Below are 24786 nucleotides of genomic sequence, written 5' to 3' on the forward strand. Positions count from 1 at the left end.
GGGGGGGTTTGCAAAAAGCAACCAAGGCGACTCTAGTCAATCCTGTTGCTTGTCACCATTATGAGTGACACAACTGGACAGTGAGTACAAGTGACCTGGACACTGCTTGACTCACCATGCAACCACACCTGGACAGTGTGCCAGGGTCAGCATGGTTTACTGGAAGAAATAAGGCTACGTTCACACTGTCATACCATGATTGGATATGGGTCGCATAGGGTCAAAAAAGTCGGTTTTGATGCGCTTTCGCCTGCAGTGTGAACGTAGCCTTAGTATGCAGACAATTCACAGCTCAGGCATAAGATAATGACCACTTACAGGTGAAGTCAATAACACTGATTATCGCTTTATTGTGGCACCTGTTAGTGGGAGAGACACATTAGCGAGGAAATGAACATGTTGTCCTCAAAGTTAATGTTAGAAACAGGATAAATGGGCAGGCATGAGGATTTGAGCGAGTTTGACCAAAGGGCCAAATTGTGATGATTTGATGACCTGACCCTGAAGCATTTTTTAAGAGCAAAATGTGGTTTGAGGAGCACAACAATGAAAATGAGGTGTTGATTGGCCTGCAGATTCCATAGATCTGAAGCCAATCTAACATCTGACGAGCTGAACTGCAGGGTCAGCAAAGGGGGGAGCAACACAATATTAGGCATACCATTATGGCTGATCAATTATAACCAGTATTGCTCAGATTTAAAATCTATCAGTAAGCCAATACATGAACACCCCCACAGTCATAACGTGATTGGCTATATTTGTCCAGAACTGAATAACACCAATGAATTGCCACCATGACACCATGAGTTACATTTTTAAGAATCTGTTGTTTAAAGGTTTAATATGTTGCACAAAATTGGTCATTTTTTTGTAGAAAATGCCCAGAACAAGAACTCTGCAGGACACAAGCAGCATTATTTTTATTATATTTATATTTCGCCAAGTATTATTCAGTTCTTCTATTATATGTGCCTATATAGCCTATATAAATGTTATATAAAGGTTTGTATAATTAACTCATTTTGCTCATACATATAAATATAAATATATATACCAGTCTATATAAGTGCCAACCCTTTTTCATGTTGACTAATGATGGCCGCCGACAGAAATTTAACAAGCAGACAGACAGAGATCAACTCCCAGGGCAGACTTTAACAAGCCTCTTACTGGGCAAATGCTGGGGTCAAACTTTACCAAGAAGCACTGCCAGATGGCACAATGAAGGAACCATCCGCTGGAGTGCCGAAGAACCAGCACAATCTTTTCATTACCAAGGCGAGAGTGGAAAACTGGGCTGGTTATGAGGGTCATATACCCTAATTTGACCCCTTGTTTGTGGCTTTTCTATTGCTTAGACTTAATGAATGATTTACAGCCAGCTGGAACAGCAGTGACATGTTAACAGGCTGACTGAAAAGCACGCTGCATCTGTTCTCAACGCTGTATTAATGAGAACGAGATAATTCATGTTTAAAAGCAACCATCCTAAAAAAACACAAATTACAAATGGTGCCTTCTATTTTTAATGATTTTGTTGGCATGCTATGTGACAGGAGAAAAAGGGACACAAGAAACAGAGGAGAGATGCCCCTGAAAAAACTCTGAACACAATTAGGCTGTAATATCAAGCTCTTAAAATAGAGATGGGAGACACAGCGAAGCCAGCAGCCCGGCAGGACACGAGGAAAGGTCTCCTGGCACAGGTGGTAAATGAGCATCCATCTCCCCTCCTCTTCCTCCTCCTCTCCTAGTGCATTACAGGATAACTTCTCCTGCTCCAAAAACCCAGAAAATGCACTTAACTTTCATTTACTGATATCTCCACCACCCTCGCTCATTAAAGATTCATGTTCCACCAAAGCCCGCCCTGTTTTCTTTCTTTTTCTGTTTTTTCTGCTGTCAAAAGATGAGCGGGGCATTTAATACTTAACGCGACAAACAAGATTAATGATGTTTAATAGTTACTTAAAGGATGATGCTTGGAAGCAGGTCGCCTCTGTGTGTGACATCAAAACAATGCTTAAATGTAGGGATGTTTTCTGTAAGGATGTTTTCTAGTCCTGTTTATTATATTTGATCCTAATTGGATGTGCATTATCCTACACTGCATACAATGTTTGCTTTACTCCTGACACATGTTGTATATTTCAGTAACAGATTCATTCTGCAACACTGAACCAGCCTGTGGTGCAGACGACAGAAGTATTGTAGACATCAGAGCAGAGCCTAGACTTTTATTTTTTCTCACAGTTGGTGGGTGATAACTTCTGCTGCCTAGTAAAGTCCACTGCATTAACACTGCCACACAGAACTGGAGAATGTCCCAGTGTTGGCCTCTTGTTTGTCAAATTGTGGTTTCTGTTTTATTTATTGTTCACCTCTCTCATGTACACGTTCTCTAGAATCCAGCTGAAGGGTTAAAAGAAAAAGAAAATCCCTCCCATGTTTTTTACCAATCCCTTTTTCTACCTTTTGACTGAAAACGTCACGAGTTTGAGGAAAGATGCGAAGGAGGACTTGGTGAAATGAGTGCTCGGGGAATCTGATGACACCAAGACGGCACCAAATATGTGACAGCAGATGTGTCCAAACTACAAGCGGCAGGGAAGAGACAGAATCCAAAAACAGTCTGAAAAGTACATCAGGCCAAACTTACATGAAAGGCAAAAACTGTGATCCAAAAAACAAAAAAAAACTGGCATGAGGACACACATGAAGGTGCGGGAGCACGCTAGAAAGGGTGCGGAGCAAATGGAAGCATGGCTGTGCGCTGTATGCTGGGTGAGTAATCAGGGAAACAAAGGGAGGAAGTAGTAATAGCAACGATGAAACCAGGTGAGTCATTTGAAAATAATAAAACTGTGCGCATGTTGCATGAAAGTGGACAACCTAAAGACAAATTTACAGAGGCTGGAATTTAAATTTAAAAAAAGAAAGGCTACCAGTCACATTTATGAAATGAAATGTTAATAAATAAAACATGTTGCTCAGCCTGCTGTCCGCTCATATTCTCGCATCCCGCTGCCTTCCCGCTCCCTTTGTTAAAGCTTTCAGCATCTCCAAAGTAAAATCATGCAGAAATTTCTGGACATCATTCAGTTAGGAACCTTCCCAAACTAAACTGATTATCCAACCACAGCCTAGGTGTCTTCTGTGCCTCCTTGGCTCGTTTTTTCGTTTCTTTTGCTGTCTTCACTAACATGAATGTATGTGATATAATTGTGCTGTATGTAGGTCTGTTGAATTAAAAGGTGCTTTACGAAATTATGTGCACTTTGACTGGTCATTGAGACAAAAAAAAGCCACAGCAGAAAGCTGACCAAAAAAAGAGGACCGTGTCAGTCAACAGACCTTTTAGTATCACTGCCCTGTAGCAAGAGTACATCTGTCTATCATTATCTGTTAGATCCTATAAGACATGCTGTAAGACAAAGGATGTTCCTGGTGACTAATTTCAACTTAACAAGGGAATAGTCTAAAACTAACAACAATCAGATGTTAAATTTGAGACCCGGTTAATGGACAATGTTAAAAACTCTCGAAACAAAGGCACTTGAAAGCTTTAATCACATCTATGGCTGGGTATCGTCACTGATTTCTAGAATCGATTTGATTCCGATTCACAAGGTCCCGAATCGATTCGATCCACGATTCGATTCAATTCGATTTGAATCTGGGAAATTTTGCCTCAGACAGTCAGAAATATTATAATTCAGATCAGTACATTTACATGTTTTTGTATCTATAAAAAGGAAGCTGACACTTTCCAGACTTTATCAAAGGTGTGAGCATCACAGCAGATGCTTTGTGTCAAAGTAGCTGAAGATAAAACACAGAAAAACATGAAGGTGATTTTCCTGGCCTGGGGTTTTATAAAAATATTCTGCAGTACATCAAAAACGAAAGAAAACCATTAATATGAACATTACCTCTGAAGTTACAGCGGTTTTATTAGAGACACGGCTAAGCGTTTTGCATTTTGTATAATTTTAAAAAGTTTAAATTTGTTCAGTATTGAACGGCAGAAATTAGGTTTTCTTTTCGGAAGTAAGTAAAAGGAAAAAAAACCGTCGGCCGACAGCGCTGTGAACAACGGTAGACTTGTGCGTAACAAGCAAGCGAATAATGCAGAAAACAGATTTTTAGACGGGAAACTGTTCTTGAAGTACAGAGAGAGAGAGAGAGCTGTGAATGAAGTGTGATTTTATTGTGGTGGAAGCAAAACAGCAAAAGTCAGAGGGAGTCCATGACGATGTTTATGTGAAGCGTAGTTTGGATCTTCTTTTGCTGCTGGTTCGGTCAGTATTGTTTGGAGAGAGATCAAACTAACAGCTTTAGAATCAGCGCAAAAAGGGCGTAAACACAAAGCGCGGACCCGCCGAAACATCAGAATCAGCGAGCTGTCGGCTTTCAGCCCCGACCGTGTCCGTGCCATCGGGTGAGAAAGGCGACATCTCACTGATTCTGATCCGCGGGTCTGCGCTTTGTGTTTATGTCCTTATGCAGAATCCATGTTCCTGCTCTCATTTACTGTTTAAGCTGTTTGGTGGTTGTTGAAACTGAGATTCTGGCATTTCGTGCAAAATAAATTTATATTAAAAAATCGATTCAGGATTTTAATGAATCGATATCACGTTATCCAAGCCAGAATCGATTTTAATCGATAAATCGATTATCAAAACCCACCCCTAATCACATCCTTTAAAAATAAATAATTTAATTGCGCTTAACTGTGTGGCACTTGGCATCGTACATCGTGAACATTATACTCCAAACAGACAACAAAGAAGAATAAAAAAGTAACTTAATTTAAATAAGCTAATTTTAAATATGATATAAAAATATGTTACTACAAAAGATGTACACATATTATTAAAACATGACAAATTAACACCCAAGAAACGAAAAATTGTGATTGAAAAGTGTGATGATTGTGCCATTCTACTATTCATGTCTAAAAGGAAAAGAAAACAATAAATCATTTATCCATCCTCTTCTGCTTATCTGGGCCGTGGCAGGATTGGCACCCAAACCAGAGAAGCCCAGACATCCCTCTCCCCAGACACATCTGCACATAATCTTTCCAGAGTCTAAAGGGTCTACCCCAGGGCCTCCTTCCAGCAGGACAAGCCTGAAACACCTCACCCAGGGCATGACCACCTCGGCTGGCTCCTTTCAATGTGGAGGAGTAGTAGGTCTACTCTGAGCCCTTCCCAAATCACTAAACTCCCCACCCTATCTCTAAGGAAGATGCCAGCAACCCTTCAGAGGAAACTCATTGTATCCACTGAGTATCCAAGTAATTAACAATAATAGGGCTAGCAAAAAGATCATGCCTAGATTAACAAACTTCTGGCATTTTGCTACAATAATATTGTGGCTACAGCCCCCCCTAGTGGCGGATGGCTGCATAACAACCATATTACGAACATTTACCAGCATTGAGCGTCATTAAAAATATTAACAATTCGATTAAATAACTAGTACATGTGGTACTTACTAGTGACAATAGCTAAAATTAGTCGTCTACTCGTCTAATCAACTTCTCGCGCACACCCCATTATAAGACAGCCTTCGCTATATTAAGGCTTACAGAACAAAAAAAATGCTCTAACATAGTTTGTGTCCAACGGAGGGGGGGGGGGTATCGCAGAAGCAAAGTTGCTCCTAGAAAGCTACATTTCTTATTAGTATTATTAAAAATTTTTTAAAGACTTTAGTCTAGTCCCCACAAACTATAGATTCTTTTAGAATGTGCACATTGAACTCCACGGGTATGGTAATGCTAATTTTCTGCTGCAGAGCAGGTTATGGCTTCAGTTTGAGTTACTACAGCGATGCACCCCAATAAGAAGAACCACCTTCACAACCCTGAAAAAGCCTTGGGTAAACCTGAGGTTACCCCACTAAGCCTGAAATCCTGCTCCGTAGTACAAGACTCTGGATCTCCAGCTGTCTTTTCTTTGAGACCGCCTCTACATCAAAAGTAGTCTTTTTGTTCATTTTCATCTGCCTGTCTGCTCTAAGTTTGCTTTGGGTCCTCTCCCTCGAAGAAAAACATAATAGAGGTATTTCTCACCCACGCAGAAATTGTGCCATGAGAAGCCAAAGGACATGTCGCAACAAAGATTTACCGCACAATTGCCACATGCTGAGTTGTATTTTCAATGTGGTCAGGCTATTTGTGAGCCCTTGAGCCATTTTTTAGGCTTTGGTTGTGAGCCTTTGAAATTCCATGCTGAGGATTAGACTTGCAAAAGTAATAAGGAAGACTGTATAGTGGGCATATTAACTCTCTCACTATCAAGAGGGTGGAGACGGTGCTAAACTGTACAAATTCTCTACAAGCGACATCAAAAATTGGGTTATGATCTTCAGCCTCGGATATTTTTTCCATGTCACACTGATGTTTGAGCGGTGCTTGAAAACATAATATTGTGCCTAACACATTATTTACTGAGAGTGTAGGTGACTTACACCATCTGTTTATAAAGCAACAGGCTCAGGCAGATGCTCTGCCAGCAAAGAGGCACAAGGTCCCCAGGCTTATCTTGGTAGAGGTGTGCTGCTGCTTCTCGGCACCAGCGAGGTGGAACGATAAACATAATTAAATTGAGTTGGATTACACAAAATGGATCGGATCAGTTGGGAAGGCGGAGAAGCTAATCCAGTGCAATCCTCTCTATAGAGGTGCCAACCACACAAAACGACATAAATAAAGAATAGAGTGAGAAAGGGAAGCAGTGGCTGTCGTGGGGAGATCAAGGTGAGGCAGGGGCATAGAAAGAGCTCCTGCAAGTTCAAAAAAAAGAAAAAAAGGGGAGAAAAAAAGCTCCAAAGTTAAACATAAACTATAATAGAGCAGTTTAGTGCAAAAGAAAAAACTGGGCTGAAAATATATCTGATTCTCAAGTGCATCTCAAAGTAAAATAAAACACTCACGCGATAAAAGGATGTTTCCGAGCGTGCAGAATGTGTTTGCACAGCTTCCATAGCGTCAAAAATGAATAAACGATGACTTTGCAGCACACCGGTCCTTTGAGGGAGTGGGAAATCACACTTATCTTTCATCGTATCAGTAACGACAAAAGATTTTGTTGGGGATGCGCAGTGCCACCCTTTTAAGCTTTTAAAACTGTATTTCAGATGGAGAAGATGAGATATGATGAGTCAACAACAGTGGACGTGGACTTTTTAAAAAAATTGTATTTTATCACTAACACATCAACAGCAGCACTCTATATCATAACTACGTTTTTTTCTATTCCCACTCCCATTTCATTGCACTCACCACCCCCACCAGATTGCATTTTGCCTTTTGTAAGTGACTTTGGTACAATCCCCTTACAAATAACCTTTCCCCAGGGGAAAGAGGCTCTTACTTTCTCTACAGCCCTGCCAACCCTCTCCTTCTTTTATATCCCCATCCCTCTTTGTCTCTCAGCCTCAGGCGCAGCAAACAGATTGATACAGTCTGGGAGTTTCTACTGCTTTTCAAACTAATCCAATGTAATCCTGGTCTGTCTGCGTCCTGTCTTGGACACCGCTGTGGATCACATTATCATCCAATAAAATTTTGATTAATGATCTCTATATATGTGATGTATGAAAGCTGAAATCTAGGCTGCACTGTTAAGGTGATGAAACGAGCTTCTCCTCATCAGTTCTGCAATAAGAGATCTAAACTGGCCGGTCTAGATGAACACTTTATTTTCTCTTGGCACGATGGGGACAGCCAATCATGATAGAAGGCATGAACCGATACAATTTTTTTTTATAACATTAAATATTTTACATATCAGTGAAATCATACACAAGAATGGGAGCAAGATAAATTAAATGAAAATCTATTTACAATACTCGCCTAATTTTTTGGTTTGTGCTTCATTTCAGCACATTGTGAGTCTTTGCTGCACTTTGCTGTGATTTGAATGTAGTGCGCCTTTTCTGCTCTCAGTGTAGAACCCCGCACACACAGAGTGGAGCAGGCAAGAAAATGACACAAATGGCAAGTAAAACAATCTGTTCATTTTCCTCATGCTGCTGAACTGAACAGATACTGTATATTCAATTGTGACATATATTATCTGACAATGACAGACTAACACGCAGTCTAACAGTTTGCGTCCGACCAATATTTCATGCAAATATTGAATCAGTGCATCTTTAATCACATCAGCTATTTATATCATACTAAGACTGCACATATGAAAATAAAAAGAATCCAGTGTAAGGAGCCGTGTAGTTAACGCTCCAACGTAGCAGCAGAGTGTGGATGATGGTTGCTGCTGCATATGTACTAGGGCTGCCACAAACGATTATTTTGATAGTCGACTAGCCACCGATTATTTTTGCAATTTGTCGACTAATCACATCACGCGTCCATTGGACGTAAAACATACAGCTTATTGCACCAGCAGCATCTGCTCTTATATAACTATCATTAGCTTACAGCTTTAAGTTTTTAAGGTATGTGCTAACTAAAAATAAAGACAAGATGATAGTTTATTAAATTTTAATGAAATTTGCCGATTGTTTCGGTGAAGTTTAATAAACGCAGCCGTCTGCTTGTTGCTATCTAAAATATAACAGGACACTGGAGTATATTCTCGAGCATCTCACACTTCTGATAATCAGTTGTCTGCTTGACGTTTGTTCAGCTGTGTAAAAACTAGAGATGGACCGATCCGATATTACGTATCGGTATCGGTCCGATACTGACCTAAATTACTGGATCGGATATCGGAGAAAAATAAAAAATGTAATCCGATCCATTAAATATCACGAAAGCACCTCACATACGCCGTAACTCACCTCAGAACGTTAGCACGTCGGAGCAGTATGCATCACGTGATAGAGTGGCTGTGGCATGCGGGACCTGTCGGTGGTCTGGATAGCATTTGGAGCTTCGCTAGCAACCTGGCATTTCATCTCCGACAAAGTTATCCCCGAGAGAAGTAAAGCAAGTGTGTAAGTCCATCTCTGAATCTTTGTAAAGCATTCCTGCGTTAAGCTTAACGAGCGACTGCCTCTCGCTCTCCGGCTGCTACTTCAATCGTGAAACTGCTAATGATCAGCTGATCGGCTTTTCTGTCGCGAGTCTCTCTTGTTTGTTTTTGGTCCACTTTGCGCCAGAAAGAGGAAACCAGCGGCTGAACAACAGCAGCACGTTTAAGCTTGATAAGCTGTTGTTAGAATTTATTTAATATTACTTTCTACCAGGATCTTTTTCTACGTAGCTGACGCTGGTAACTGTGCAGGGGCGGATCTAGCAAAGTTTAGCCAGGGGGGCCGATAGGGCATTAACGGGAAAAGGGGGCACAAAGACATACTTTTCTTTCTTATTCTCATTTAAAATGTCTAGCTTTTAATAAATAATTATCTGACACCCAAAGTTTTAATTTGATGTAAAATGAATAGAAGTCAATTACTGTATATAGTGACTATTAAGTCTAATATATATACCCTAGTAAGCTATAGTACTTTTTCCTTTGGGAAGGTACCATCTGTGCAGTCTGCAATTTTGTTGAAGAAAGATGTTGAATCTATTTAATATTTCTTGAAAAATAATTGATTTCTGTGCATTTTTTTTCACACTGCATCAAATTAAGGTTGATTACGTCGATTAAGCATCATGAGGTGGCGCGTGAGGGGTGGTTCCCTATTTTTTATTTATTTATTTTTGTTGTTGCTGGGAGTTGGAACCCTATTAGTTAGGTTGCTTAATATTTACGCTAAGTACTCTTTAAAATACCAGAATAGGGAGGATGGTGTAGGTCTAAGTTTATTAGATTGATCAGTATTGCTGAACTATGAAATATTTTTTTTGTATACAGGTATAACAGAATAGCTTTAGTGTAGTTGTTGTTTTAAACTTGAGTATGAACTTGCAGCTTGCAAAATGCAGCAAGATATTTTAAAAAACAGTTTTGTTGATTAAAAAACACTATATCGGATTCATATCGGTATCGGCAGATATCCAAATTTATGATATCGGTATCGGTATCGGACATAAAAAACTGGTATCGTGCCATCTCTAGTAAAAACTATAACTTTAGTCTCAGCCAAACCGATTTACTCAGGAACAAATAAAATACTGAAAAAGCCAAACAATAACATTTTTAAGTTACCTAAGTCAGCGGTCTCCAACCTTTTTTGCGCCACGGACCGGTTTATGCCCGACAATATTTTCATAGACCGGCCTTTAAGGTGTCGCGGATAAATACAACAAAATAAAGTATTCATAACACACGTGAAAAGACCAAGGAAAACCGAGTTAACGATAAAAACGATAACAAAATAGCGCTGAAAACCGATAAAAACCATGAAAACTATACATTTCACACCTGAGCCTCAACTCTCGCGGCCCGGTACCAAACGACTCACGGACCGGTACCGGTCCGAGGCCCGGGGTTTGGGGACCGCTGAGCTAAGTGACTTATATATTATGTTTAACCTGAGTAGCGAAAGACGGCGGTGGGTTTGAAAATGATCTTGTCTTGATAAACTGAGCAGATATTTGAGGTTTACACAGTTACATTCTCGCCTGAAAATATGTTAAACGTTTATTTTGTGACCCAGATAGAATAAGAGTAATATTATAACTAACTAGCTGCCGCCATTGTTGGAAACTGAGCAGGGCCACGCTATGAATTCTGGGATAGGTTGGGCCACGAAGTATACACCCGACCCATCCTTCAAATCTGTGGAAATAAAGGGCGCATTTGTCAGAGTCTTCGGCCTACAAATGCGGGCACAGGAGGATGCGGTTCCTGAATTTGGACAAAGCTACGATAACGGACACTGCTTCTTCTTCTTCGACATAAATATTCACTGAAAATCTGATATAGATACAACATTAATTCAGCATTTTAAGCTTTCATTATTTTGTTTATTAATTTAATAATTTTTGTTTAATTATTTTGTTTAATTGTCTTGTTTATGCACAATTTTGAAAATATATTACAAATAGCCAAACTGCATGGAAAAACATTAATTTTTCAGGGAAAACAGTAGTTTTATTGTACCAATACCTGTATCTAAAATTTTAAACCATACCCAGTGCTGTCAAGGACCTAGCAACACACACCTATGAATGATCTTCTAACCATAGAGGTGGAATATCTGCTTACAGCATACTGCTGCCTAAACAAGTGCGCTTTGCATTATTTAAGCAGCTCTGACCGTCCGCTTTAATTGAGTCTCCTCTTGGACAGCCTTCCTAGTAGACAGCTCGAGGCAGGCCCTCAGCAAGGTATGCAAGCCGGTCGAGGAGGAAAACGCACATTTCTGTGGCATGTGAAATATGAATGCAGCGTTTAGACCTGAGGAGCGTGTTCAACATGGAAATTTGACAGTCTCAACATTAAATCAACAAACTGAGCCCACGGCAAGCTTTGCGCCAGGTGGAGACTGTATTCTGTGAAATATGGTGATGAGATTGTGTGGACAATGATAGAGGTGCAAGGAGAGCCCAATGAGCCAAAAGCTGGAGAGTAATCATGCAATTATTAAGCACTGTGGCGTGGAATGAGCAAAAAAAGCGCCCAGAAAAGCCACAGCCCATAAGCTACAACAGGAATGCTCTTAGTATTGGACAGTGATGCTAAAACGATGCCTATTGGTAACGGCTGTAACCTCCTAGGACCTGGCGTCCACATATGTGGACATCACATTTTGGGTTATTTAGACCAAAATACTCAATTTTGCTCTACAAGGGCCTGATATCCACTTATTAGGATGTTATACTGCTGCTGTTCTATCAAACATTTAAACAAATATCCTCATATGTGGCTCTTATTTTTCATAAAAACAAAAATAAGGTAAAAAGAAAAAATCTGGTAATTCTTTGTTTTTACATTCATTGGGCCCCAATATGTCCAAATATCAAAGAGAAATTAAAAATGCATGCTGTGGAAGAGTTTGGGTCTTAGGAGGTTAAAAACAAAATTAACAAAAAAATAAACAAATAAAGCTCTTTAGTACATTAGTTAATGTTAGAAACAAAATTATAACTTTCCCCCCAGTAAAGTAAAAGAACAAAATGTGCACAACTAAAAAAAATGAGACTACAAAAAAAATATTTATGCCAAAAATGCTCATTTTAAGTAATCTGATTACAGGTGACTTTTGCGTGTTATATAAGCACAATTTAAAATGTTATATTACATGGTCAAATACAGGTTTTTTGCTTACTATACATTTAGTTTTTACCAAGCATATTTTTCTTAAATAAATAATTGTTTAAACAAATAAACCTTTGATTTTATAAATTGAAGATACATCTTACTCAAAATTGTTGCTATGTTTATGGAGCCAAATAATTTTGGCTCTTTTTTTTCTGATATTCATGGTATTTAGTACTTACTTGAGAATTACTTGCTAAGCGTACACTGTATTGTGCACATCAAGCAACCATGGCATTAACATCAGTTGCAGTCTTGTTTCTGTAGTGCACATAAATATAAATAATTCTTATTTATCTTTTTACCTAGCTGGTAGTTTATGATGGGCATATACTGAAAATGGCAAATGGAATATGGAGTATAACTGGCACATTGGTACACATGTGGTACATTGTAAAACCAAAAGAGTGAGCTGAAAGCCACTAAAAGGCCCCATTTAGCTAGAGGAAACTACAGATAAGTGACATTTCTCATTGGGTTCATCACTTTAAGCAATTCCATTTTCATTACATACATTTGTCATGGTTTTCTTCCAGGCCTTTAATGACATATATCAGCGGTCCCTAACCTTTTTTGCGCCACCGACCAGTTTATGTCCGACAATATTTTCACGGACCGGTCATTAAGGAGTCATGGAGAAAAAGACAAAATAAAACCAGTACTGGTACCAAAAAAAAGAAGACTTATTCATAACACACAGGAAAAGACCCAGGGAAACTGAGTTAATGATAAAAACGCTAAAAAAAATAACGATAAAAACCGATAAAGACAATCACATAAAGATAATCCCACCCGAGCCTAGGGGTGGGCGATAGAAACGATATACGATAGAAACGATATAAATTTGGCCAACGATAGAGATTTTGACTATACCGCTCTATCGCGATAGCGCATGTTGATTATGTCATCAAGCGGCACCTGTTTTGGTTGAAACCATCGCAGCGGCTAAAACCATTATCATATACAAATTATGGCGGGCGACAGTCATAGCAAAGAGATGAAGCACTTTTGAAATATGGGGAAAGCCAAAAACTGCGCTTCCTCCACTTCCGTAACATTGATTCATTAATGTTGAATTCTCTCGCATCTGTTCTATTCCCATGTTGTTGCAGTATATTAATAACTAACCTTGTATTGTGGATGAATGATCTCAGTTGTTCTTCTGACTGAAGTTTGGCCCGTGTACAGCATCCTGCTATGCGATTGCATTTGTCCCTAACCACCAGAATCCCTCACGTTAACTTTTATCGAGTGGAAAAAAAGTTGGTGTTCATCCTCCAGCTTCACTGTGCTAATGTTATGCTAACATAGCTGTGTCGCTAGCGATCACGTAGCACAACATTATATACCAGGTAGTCCAACTTCAGTAACCCTGCAAACGCCACTGCTGTTTGGTTTTCTTTCTTCATTTATGTTGGAAGTGGTAGCAGAGCTGTACGTTTTAATTAGTTTCAAAAATCTCTCAGTCAGAACATGGTATGTCATGTTTAGGTGTAAACTAGGGAGCTAACTTCCTGTTAACTCATTCACTGCCAGCCATTGGCAGTGAATGAGTTAAACCCATTGACTCATTCACTGCCATTGACGGCTATAGACGTCAATGGCAGTGAATGAGTTAACCTATAACTCCGTTAAATTTAATAACTTCTGTTTTCATGGATGCATGGATGTTAAACTTAATTGTTACACCTGGTAAAGCAGCAACGCTGATGATTTTATTAGAGATTAAGGAATTTAGACCGTTTGTAACTCTCAGTGTTCGTTTGACTTTGGGACCTAAAGGGACGGAGTTTTGGACCCAGATTACTCCGTGAAGCTCCTCACTACGGCAGCCGTAATGCTGTGACAATCCATCAAGCAGTGCAGCTTACCAAAGTTGCACTAAAACATTTTTTAACAGATTTCTGCGCGCCAAAATCAGTTCGAAGTCAGTAAGCACAACCAGAATTCATACATAAGGCACACTCTCGATTTTTGAGAAAATTAAAGGATTTTAAGTGTGCCTTATAGTGTGGAAAATACGTTATACAGAAGAAAAGAATATATCGCGATATATATTGTTACCGCACTTGCTTCAAATTATATGCGATATGAATTTTAGGCCATATCGCCCAGCCCTACCCGAGCCTCAACTCGGGTATCAAACGACTCAGTACCGTTCCATCGCCTGGGGGTTTGGAACCGCGGACATACATAATAATTATTATTAATATTATTGTGCAACACAGGTGGTTTAATCACTAGCTCCTCTACTCTATATGTTGAATGAATCTTAAGGCAACCATTTACAATATACACATATGTATATTTTTTATGTATAAAAAATACATGTGTGTGTCCTTAAGCAGTAGAAGCCACATATTTGTACCATATTTGTAAAAGAACATTGCAATAATTTAATAAAATTGCATGAGCTGTGAGAATTGCAAACTATTAAATATAAGAAGTTTCTCATAGTTTTTATTTCTCATATAAAAAACAGCTAATAAGCAGCTCTGATACACTCATTTATAATTGTGTAGGAGTGTGCTCTATAGCTCATGAGTTACACTTTGAGATTTGTATTTGTTAGTCAACAATGTGTTATTTCTCCTTTGAAAACACACAAAGCCTAGCTTTAAAGAGAAAATATACGCCCACATGTATGGAATGAAAAATTAAATTCCACATACACCAGTATGTGGCTGAGAATAACGAAGCACTATGTAAATATGTGCTTAATAAAAACACATCAACTTCTACCAGAAGAAGATATATATAACATATAATACAGAAAAGTTTAGTCATTTGAATTAAAAGGTGCTAATGGAATTGTAACATTGGGAAGTATACATTTATATGTATTGTTGTGAATTTTAAAATGGATGCATTTTCTAACAGCCATTCATACACAATACACACTTTTGGAAATAGAGACACAGTAAAAATCAATTTCTGTCTCTACAGTTGTCTACACTAATACTAAAGAGTTGGGTCTTAACTATGTGGACCACGTTGAAGGCCCAAAACAGATACATATACATATATTCATACTTCTTTGCAAATTTTGCCTCATTTTAAGGATTTTAAGGTTTACTACCAGTCTGTGTGGGGCCAAATAAGTTAAAATACTAACTTTACTTTTAGATTTTAAGGTTTTACTAAATTTAAAGTAGATAAAAAACATTTAATATGTTCTAAGAAGTATCTAACTCTGTATCTGTCTTTAATATTGGTGGTGACTGCTGGGTTTTCTCTGGTAGTCAGGTTCCTCCCACAGGAGTGTGCTTTATTGCTTATGAGTTTTTTTTATTTGTTAGTCAAACGCTGTTTTTTTTTCTTTCAAAACTCACAAAGTCTAGCTTTAAAGAGGGAGAAATCCGCCTACATCGTTGGAACACAAAATCTAATTCCACATATATATCAGTAGGTGACAGAATAAAAACACAACTTGATAAATATGGGCTTAATGAAAATGCATCAACATCTATCAGTCTTCCTCATGAAGGCAACAAAGAAGCTATATATATATATGTTTTATATATCTATAAAACAGCAGGTTGCTAATGGAAATGTTGCATTGTGAAGCAAATATGTATTGTTATGAATTCTAAAATGGACACATTTTCTTGCACACACTCATACTTCATATACTCACTCAGAGAAAAGGATGCAGGAAAAATCCATTTGTGTACCTACAGGAATAATCTACATGATTACTGACTGAATAAAATAATGACATGAATAATTATTGGACCTTAAGGTAACTATGTGCACCGTTTTAAACGTCCAAAAGGTTCATATATATGTTACCAGGCAGTAAAAGATACATATTTGCACCTAGAAGTGAAAGTATGTATCCTTTACAACACCAGGAAACATCCAAAGGACAAAAAAAATTTCTCTAAGAATTTAAGATTTGTTCTCCTGTCCTCTCACAGGGCAAAGATGTACATGCTAGGTAAGTATTCCCCAAATCTATTGTGGGTTCAGATACAAAATAAAGCTTTGAGGAGTCAGTAAAGTTAGAAAGGCCACATACATACCTACCCAACTCAAGAAATTACCTGAATAGGTACCCCTATGTCAACCTTTGTAAAGGGTCTTCTTGTTAAAATAAGTACCCCCTCAAAAGGATACAATAGACATACCTAAGGACAGAATATGCTTTGAGCACTCAGAAAAGTGTTTTATGAATGCAGTCTATTTACCATTCTAATTGATAACTAGTGATTGTGTTTGTTTACATGTACCAGTGTGACTCTATAACTTGAGTAACATTAACATACTCCAGGTTTTACATTTTAACTGTATTAAAGCTTATCAGGTGCAGCTTCGAAGCGGCTCATTACTGCTGCCCTAATGAGCGAGAACATGCATTTCACATTAGCGGAGAAATCAAGGAAAATATGTGATCCGTCACGCCTGCAAACAAGCAGGATTTTGGAAATAGCCGGGGTGTGCCTGCATTCGTCCTGGCCTACAATTCACCCCTGGATTCCAGTGGGAGCTGCTGCGAAGCAGGAGACGGCACTCCGCAAACAGCCCTCAGCCACGGCAACGCTCTGCAGACTCGTCTGCATGCAAAGCCAGTTTCTGGAGCTCCGCTTTTCTGCTCACTTACAGTTCACTTGCGAGTTCACTACATCTGTGGGTCAGATCACCGGTCAGGTCACGGCCTCAGACAGATTCAGTGCCGTGGCTGCGCCTTCACCTCCACCTCGCTGTGTGGCTCAGCGTGTCGGCCCGCCGCAGAGCCGCAGATCATTATCACTATCAAGTACTGTTTCCCCAACAAAATGATATCTCTGCCTTTGATCCTATGCCAAAGCTTATTTCTGCACACTTTGGGCATTGTATCCCACAGATTGCTCTCACTCAGGACACAAAATCAAGCATGGCTAAAAATACCCTCTGTTCTTCTGATGAGACGGAAATGTATGAATTAACAATAGGAGCATCATGTCTGAATTAAGGTTACTTTCCCACACCTGCTCATTTTTGCAGATGTTCTGTGTGTGTGTGTGTGTGTGTGTGTGTGTGTGTGTGTGTGTGTGTGTGTGTGTGTGTGTGTGTGTGTGTTTGTTGCTGTTAGGGGGTTTTTTTGATGGGGAAGCTAGCTCAGGCTGTTAATGTAATCCAAACATTGTGCCAGGCTCCCGCTGTGGAGTATCCAATTAAAAAAAGCATCTTATGTGTGGGACTGAGGTTACAATGTCCAAACTGGGCCAGAGGTCCTGAAAGATTCAGAGCGGGCTGCACGCAGCTCTGCAGACACATCCTGAACAAAGAGAATACATCTGCTGCAAGGAGACACTTGTTTACAACTAGAAACCCACACAAAAACATGACTGTCTGTCCTTTGAAGCACAGCAAATTTTGTTTCAATGATCTTTAATAAGCAAAGGTGTACACAAAAAGTTTGTATCCTCTGCCTGATATTGTGGAGGACTGCAAAAATGCCACGGTGGGTGGTACAACTCCAAGGTGATCAAGGCTGTCAGCTTTACCTCCTTTTAATATTTAGCTCATCAGTGTGCATCGAGGCTGCAACGTCAAACGAGAGCTGAAAAATCTTTGAATCTCTCGCATTTTCGTCACATAGTCTAGCACCTCACTTTAGAGCCAAACAAAATGAGTTGACAGCGAGGAGCTAATCAGGAGTAGAGTAACACCTACACGCAGAAAAAAAGCTTACATTTCCAAAAGCATTATCAACAAGACTGTCAATAATGTGTCTTTAAAGTTGTCCTCTTTTTTTCTCTATGCTTTTATGTAACTTTCTTTTTGAATTTTGTTTTCATGGCTTGTGTTTGGTTTAAGACATCCATCTGTAACACTTTTCTCTACTCCATCAAAAACAAGTAAGTAAAGGTTCATCCAATATTCCTTTTCTTTGTTGATGCTGTGCTATTAAAAAGACAAGGCCTGGTCATTTGTAAAGAAGTTTGCACTCATATCCATTATTATTACTATTAATATGTAGAATTTGTAGACAGGGGAGGATTTCTAGGACCTCATGCTTTATAGTTTCCATAGCCCTGACCAATCACATTTGAGCAGGCTTTGCTGCAAGCAGGTAACTGGCCTATTGGACATCATGTGGCCTTTAACTTATCTAATTTTGCTAATTTGGCAAAGCAGCTGATGAGTTCCCAGACTGAGTTTAAACAAATATAAAATGTATTAACATATCATATGTGCTAACCATAACTTTAATACACTTTGGGAGAGCAGCACCAACAGTAGCAAATGGTGCTTTGCAATATCAAACTGAAAAAAATACAAGAATCCAAATTATCTGTTGAGATTATTTAAAATATAACACTAAATGTTATATTTAGCTACAGCTCAGGTGGTAGAGCAGGTCATCTACTGATCGGAAGGTTGGTGGTTCGATTCCTGGCTTCCCCTAGTCTGCATGCCAAATATCCTTGGGCAAGATACTAACCCCAAATTGCTCTCCGATGCATCCATCGGAGTATGAATGTGTGTGAATGTTAGCTATAAAGCACTTAGAAAAATGTGCTTGTGTGAATGGGTGAATGCACAAGTTGTGTTAAGCGCTTTGAGTGCTCAGATGAGTAGAAAAGCGCTATATAAGAACCAGTCCATTTAGCATTCAGGGCATTTTTTTTTTTACATAGTTTAATAGTATCATTCACATCATAACATAGCTCAAAAGCTTCTGTGTTAATTACAGTTAGACGTGTCCACAACACAGACAGCATAAGCAAGGTAAACTGTCAATAAAATCCATAGAACTGCACAGTTAGGTTTGAAAACTCTTCCATAATTAGAGGTCTGCACTTTTGACGTTGAAACAGAGAGTCAGTGGGACTGTGTCTTGCTGCTACATCATCTTAAATCAGTCATGTGATTTGGCCATTTGTTGATTCTCGAGACTTAATTATAAAATGTCTCATTAATCCTAACCTTTTAATATGTGTATATTCACATGTTAACCTTGTTGTAACTAGGGTTTCTACAACAAGCAAAGCTAAACAGACCTCAGCTGACCTGTGCTGCATCTATCCACTGGGAATTCCCGGTCACAACAGGTGGAAACAAACCCAGCCTCAGAGCTAGTCTACGCCTAGTGCCAGTCCCAAGATCGGATAAATAGGATGGTTGCACGATGAAGGGCCTCCTGTCTAAAATGTATGCCAAATCCATTGGATCCATCAACTGTGGCAATCCTTTGGAAAAAGCTTCCCAACGCCCCCCACCTTTTTCTCCTCCTGTTTGCACAGGGACTGTAGCTGCTGGTCTCTCTGCACTACCACAAAATTAAGAATTAACAATTGCATCGCACTTCATGAATCCTGTACAACACTGTATCAAGTCCCTTCTCCCCTTATAGTCACCAGGGTCTGGCAACTTTTCTAATGGAAAGACAGTGGCTCCTAAAATTTATTTTTACACTCTAAATTTATTTTCCTGTATTCTATGTGCATTACTACAGTGACTGTAAGCTAGGCTTCCAGACCTGCAGGTGATGTACAGCTGAACACTGCACCTGAACGCCTCCTGTGCAGACCCACGCAGAGCACCAGAGCTGCTGCTCTGCTAACATTCTGCACGCTGCGCAGACACACACGGCTTAAAGCAGATTCATTTCCCCCAACTCAGCAAACAGTCCCACCTTTATCTATTATTTTACCGCACATTACTTCTTAGATGCTTTGATGTCATCACTCGGGTAGCATGGCTTGCTAGATTTCTCCAATTTGCATCTCCACTGAGTGAAGAGAACAATAAAAGCCTTGTTCACTAAGGGGAACAAAGCACACAGTGGATCACATCAAATATGAATTGAAGCGAAGTAGAATTCCAGTAATAATGTGAAATTTAAGATTGTTTCTAAGATCCCGGATGAACTTTTGCTCTCAAAACAACTAGTTAAATTCACAATGGAAATAACAATTTTTTACAGTCGTGATTTCATGTTAATAACAGACGCACTTCCTGCCACATGAGGTGTTTTTGTACCTGGAAGCACTTCATTAGTATGCTGCTGAGGATTTTTCATTCCAGGCAGACTGTTAGTCCTGCTTGTCTCTTGTTTTGGCTTAAGATATTCCTCCAGCTCCAAGAGCCTGATGCTGCCTGTATGCGGCTTGTCACAGGGGGAAGAGATATGCTCTTTGCGGGAGAGGAGCTTTGCGAATGGCTCAAACTTATCAAAGCAGTCCGCCCCGTCCCCAAGCTTCCAATACAATGCCCCCCTAATTTTTCCTGAATGGAAGTCTCTCCAGACCTGGAGTAATCTCATATTCGCCGTGTGCACGCAGTAACTCCAGTTACTCCGGCTCTGTTCCCTGCATCCCCTGCCAATTGCATAATCAAGTCCAGAACTCATCAGCAAGATGGCAGAAGAAGTGCTCTATTAAGCCGCATCGTGTTCCATCTGTTGTGTAAGAGAGAGATAACAGTATTTACAGTTTTGGAGTTGTGGCAGACTGTTTCGGCCAAATTTTGTGCACCGCAGAGTACCGCTTACTTCATAAAATGTCACGGATTAATTCTGCCACTGCGACAGCGTCCAAGTGCAATCTTTGCCCTCGACGGAAATATCGCCAACTAACTTTATTGGAAGTACTACATTAAGAACTTGTTGTACAATATTTTACTTCACACTCTTTTTTTTTTATTTCTTTTTTGGCATATCCTGGCCCATACTTTAAGTATTCACTCACTTTTATTCCATTCCGGTAAGAGGCTAATATTTGCTAGAACTCTACAGAAGACCTGCCATGTGGATAAAGGTCTTTAAGAGAGAGTCTGTCACAGAGGTGGCTGGTAAGTGTCTTTCAACTAGCATTAAGGATTCGGTGCTGCCATCTTCCCTCTATCAGCAAGGGAAATGAGTGTTGTTAGAAAAAAAAAAATCTAACCTAGATCTGAAAAGGAGCTGATAACCAAAAGTGCTGAGTGAAACAAAGGCTTATCTGCCTTACTGAGTGGAATGAATTGACCTTACTGTACATGAATCAGCTCAATGAAAAATGCTGCTTTTTCAAATAAGACCCAATGGTTGATATTGTGAGGCCTCCAAAATATACAGACCTAACAGAGGACAGTTACTCTGTTAGTCTAGAGTCACTTCTGTTTACATTTCACTATATATAAAAAAGGAGATCAAAGCCTTTTGGCTCTTGCATTTTTCATTGTCTACCTTCCAGTAAAGAATGTGCCACACTTTTAAACCAGTCACTTTCATCAGTAGGCTGTGAGACAGAGCAGCGGCAGTGGAATAGTTTTATTTATAATATTGTGCAAAAACCTGTTAAAACAGAAAGTCAGTCACAGAGTTTGTGCTTTACACTGTGCTATCTATATTTTTAATATTTAGGAGCATGTATAGGAGTGTAATAGAAGTATAATTGCTTCATTTTTCTGTGTACACTTCTGTCCTTGCAGAACCTTGTAGAAAAACAAGGTGCAACACTCACTGGACTGTTAACGGGACATGGAATATTTAACACACCTGACTTTTACATAAAACCACAATGTTTTTATTACGATTTACTCCGAAAAGAATTTGAGCAAACTGACCTAAAGAAAAGTTAGTTAACCTAAAGTTAATCCCATCCAAGTTCTTTATTTTCGATGTGCCGTACTTAAGGACGAGTCAAGACCTTGACATCTCTAATTTTAATTTAGATACCCATTACACAACCTCAATACAGTAATCTTTATAGTACGTACAGTCAGAAAATGTTGGCATAAAGGACCCATATTTAACTAAGTGTTTACATTGTGTGTTAAGAGACAGCTTGTGTTCATATCCCCCCCACACTGCAGCACATTTGAACAATATTAACAATGATCATCTCAGTCATAGTGGCCCATTAGCAGCTCAATCTTTACACTGTTCTCGCGCACGCAAACACTGGGAGCCGCAAAGCACATCTACACTAATCAATCTTTGTCCTCAACACAACTAAAACAACCAAGGCAACAGCACAAATTTAGAGATTTGGACGCAAAAGTGAAAGCTCAAACAAGTATGCACAACTATACTCTTCACTAGGTGTGCAAAACAGACGGAAAACTCAAAATAATTAAGTACATTTTAAACACCTGCATACATTACATTAAAGAGCCTATTTTAAATTAAGGGCCCACCCATTAACTGCTTTCCTGATTTCCCTTTTCCTGTCATTTTCAGATCACTTTACATGTTCTTTTATATTGGCTCAAACAACCAGGGATCAAAATAACCTGTAAACTGATTGTAACTATGGCAAACTCCAGCATCTTAACACCATTAAACTTGATTCGTGCCTGGCTTTGCTCTGAGCCCCAGCGAACCCTTTTAACCCTGAGATCCCCCAAGTTTGCAGACAGCGAGTAGAACTGGCGCAGCTGTCGGCATAAAAAGAGCTGGGATTCAACAGAATTAGTTACAACCCAGAAGGACTGCTTACAGACCTGGGCTCCTTGTCTCGTCTGTTACCTGTAAAGGCACCAACAGCCTGCTCGACTCTCGAACAAAGCCCGTGAGTGCTGCTTGAAGGATGCACTTGGCTGCTGTAAAAGCACACTCCTTAGAGCTCAGGAGTCTCCAGAAAGTGTTTGCAAGAGAAAAAGGGAGGGGGACCCCGACAGCTTCAAAGCAGGACCCTGTGCAGCGGATTAATTAAAGCGTCTGCATGCGAGCGCTTTTGTCGCTCCATCCACACACACACACACCATTTCAGTCACGTCCGTGTCTTCAAAGTGGGAAACACTTCTATCTGAATAAAGAGCGATTATTCCTGCGCTGGCACCACAGCTCACACATGTCAGCACGGGGATAGAGATGAGGGCAGCCTGTAAACTGAGATGTCATTCCGTTCCTTTCACGAACTGCAGGCTAGCATTTCACGGTATGCCATCAGAAAAAGAAAAAATATATATAGGATATTCAGATATTCACTTTACCGGCATTCCCCCGGCTTTATGACATATCATATCCACTAATTGCAAACTAATTAAGACGAGCTGAAATGTCATCATTCACGCCAAGGCTTGGCCAATTTAAAGGTTTGAAGGTGCAGTGTTTAGTCTCTCCTGCCATATTTTATTCACTACTGGAGGCTAAAGCACAGTGTGAGCATGAAAACTTGGCAAAAACAGCCCTGTTGCTAAAAAGCACCTCGCTGTGCTAGTGTGACCAAGGGGAAATTTGTAAGTACCTCTTATTTTTAACTCAAAAGTGGGCGGACTGCTGATGTCGTGTAGCCTGGAGACCAAACGTTAAAAACTAAAAGTTCTTACTAAACATTTTTCGCGCAGCTCAAGTGTTTACTTCAGTGTTTATCCAGGGACGCTTACCTTGATCCAGTAGCCGCAGGGAGTGCTGAAAAGACGGATCCAGCGTGTCCTTCTCTGCCATGAGCTCCGGTAAGTACTTTTCGCTCCCCATCTTGTCCTGCGCTGCTTTCTGGGCTTCCAGCTACACTGCTCAAACGCAATTCAAGAAAAGATAAAAACAAAAACTTGCTCGGCGTCCAGGAGGCTCCAAGTTGGGAATATTTGTGTGGGGGGAGGAAAAAACGCGGGCTCTAATGTCATCCGCGCTCGCGCTAGAAGAGCATTTCCCAGTCCTCGCGGAACACACACACACTCTCTCTCTCGCTCTCTCTTTCGCACGCGCGTGCGCGCACACACACAGTGAGCGTTTAAATTTGAACGGTAGGTTTTATCCCATCCAAGCAGAAGGCAAAGCCCAGCTACGCATTACACCCGGAGCGGTCCTCTCCTCTGTGGGTGAAGGGGCTCTTTGAAGCTCCCTCTGTTGTATCCAGAGCTGAACCGAGGCGGAGGCAGTGATTGGTCGCCGCGCGCTCACGTAGCGGGCGGAAGGGGGCGGAGCGACACTTGGGAGCTGTCCGCGGTGCTGAGTCCCGCCATTACCATATCATTATCATAAAATCACCATGAAGAGTGGCAATTGAGAAACACCCAACTAAAGCAAACACTCCAAGAGTAAGAGTGTGTTTTGTTCTGTGCAATGTAAATAATGCACATTACTTCCACTACAGCTTATTACACTCTAAAGCCCTTTATTTTTCAAGATACACAGCACAATTTGCAACGAGTAAAAAGATGCTATTAGCATAATAAGTTTGTGTTTGAGCACTGGGAGACACAATAAGGGTGTCTAAACCAGGAAAGTGTAAGTTTCAGAACCAGTCTACGACAGCCATTCCTTGTTATATTAATCCGTACCGAAATTAGTTGGCAGTCCAAGATGGCGGCACTGAACTTTACTGCTGAAACATTAGTAAAGCTGTAAACTTTTACTCTGTACTGCCACCGTTGTGTATTTTTTGTCTAACTAACTAAGCCATATGCAGAGCACTGATAAGTACTATGCTGATATTACTACCGGATTGACTCTACCTTGCTAAGAACCAAAATAAATCCTGTTTTACTCGCTCCTTGTGGAACACGGTCACTAGCGGCATTCAAGTTCTGAGGTATCTGGAATGCAGTCTTAGAAACACTACAGAAACTTCCATTTTTGTATTGTTGCGGTTGAAGGCAATGACTATTATCACTTTGCTGCTAGAAATTCTCTGCTGCTGCTCACTTCATGACTGAAGATAATGGATTCTATAAAGCA

The 24786-nt window shown here is 39.9% G+C and overlaps 1 protein-coding gene across 1 annotated transcript in view; it reads right to left on the bottom strand.

Moving 5' to 3' along the window:
- Positions 1–23963, bottom strand: part of khdrbs3 (KH domain containing, RNA binding, signal transduction associated 3) — a 146194-nt gene extending 122231 nt beyond the window's left edge. The window contains exon 1 of the mRNA XM_005949963.3: positions 23493–23963. Coding sequence (XP_005950025.1) covers positions 23493–23583 — 91 coding nt within the window. The 5' untranslated portion in view covers positions 23584–23963. The remainder of the gene's footprint in view (positions 1–23492) is intronic.
- Positions 23964–24786: the final 823 nt, after the last annotated feature.

This window comes from Haplochromis burtoni, unplaced genomic scaffold (genome assembly GCF_018398535.1).
Source record: "Haplochromis burtoni strain Fernald_Lab_line unplaced genomic scaffold, NCSU_Asbu1 Contig_371, whole genome shotgun sequence".
NCBI lineage: Eukaryota > Metazoa > Chordata > Actinopteri > Cichliformes > Cichlidae > Haplochromis > Haplochromis burtoni.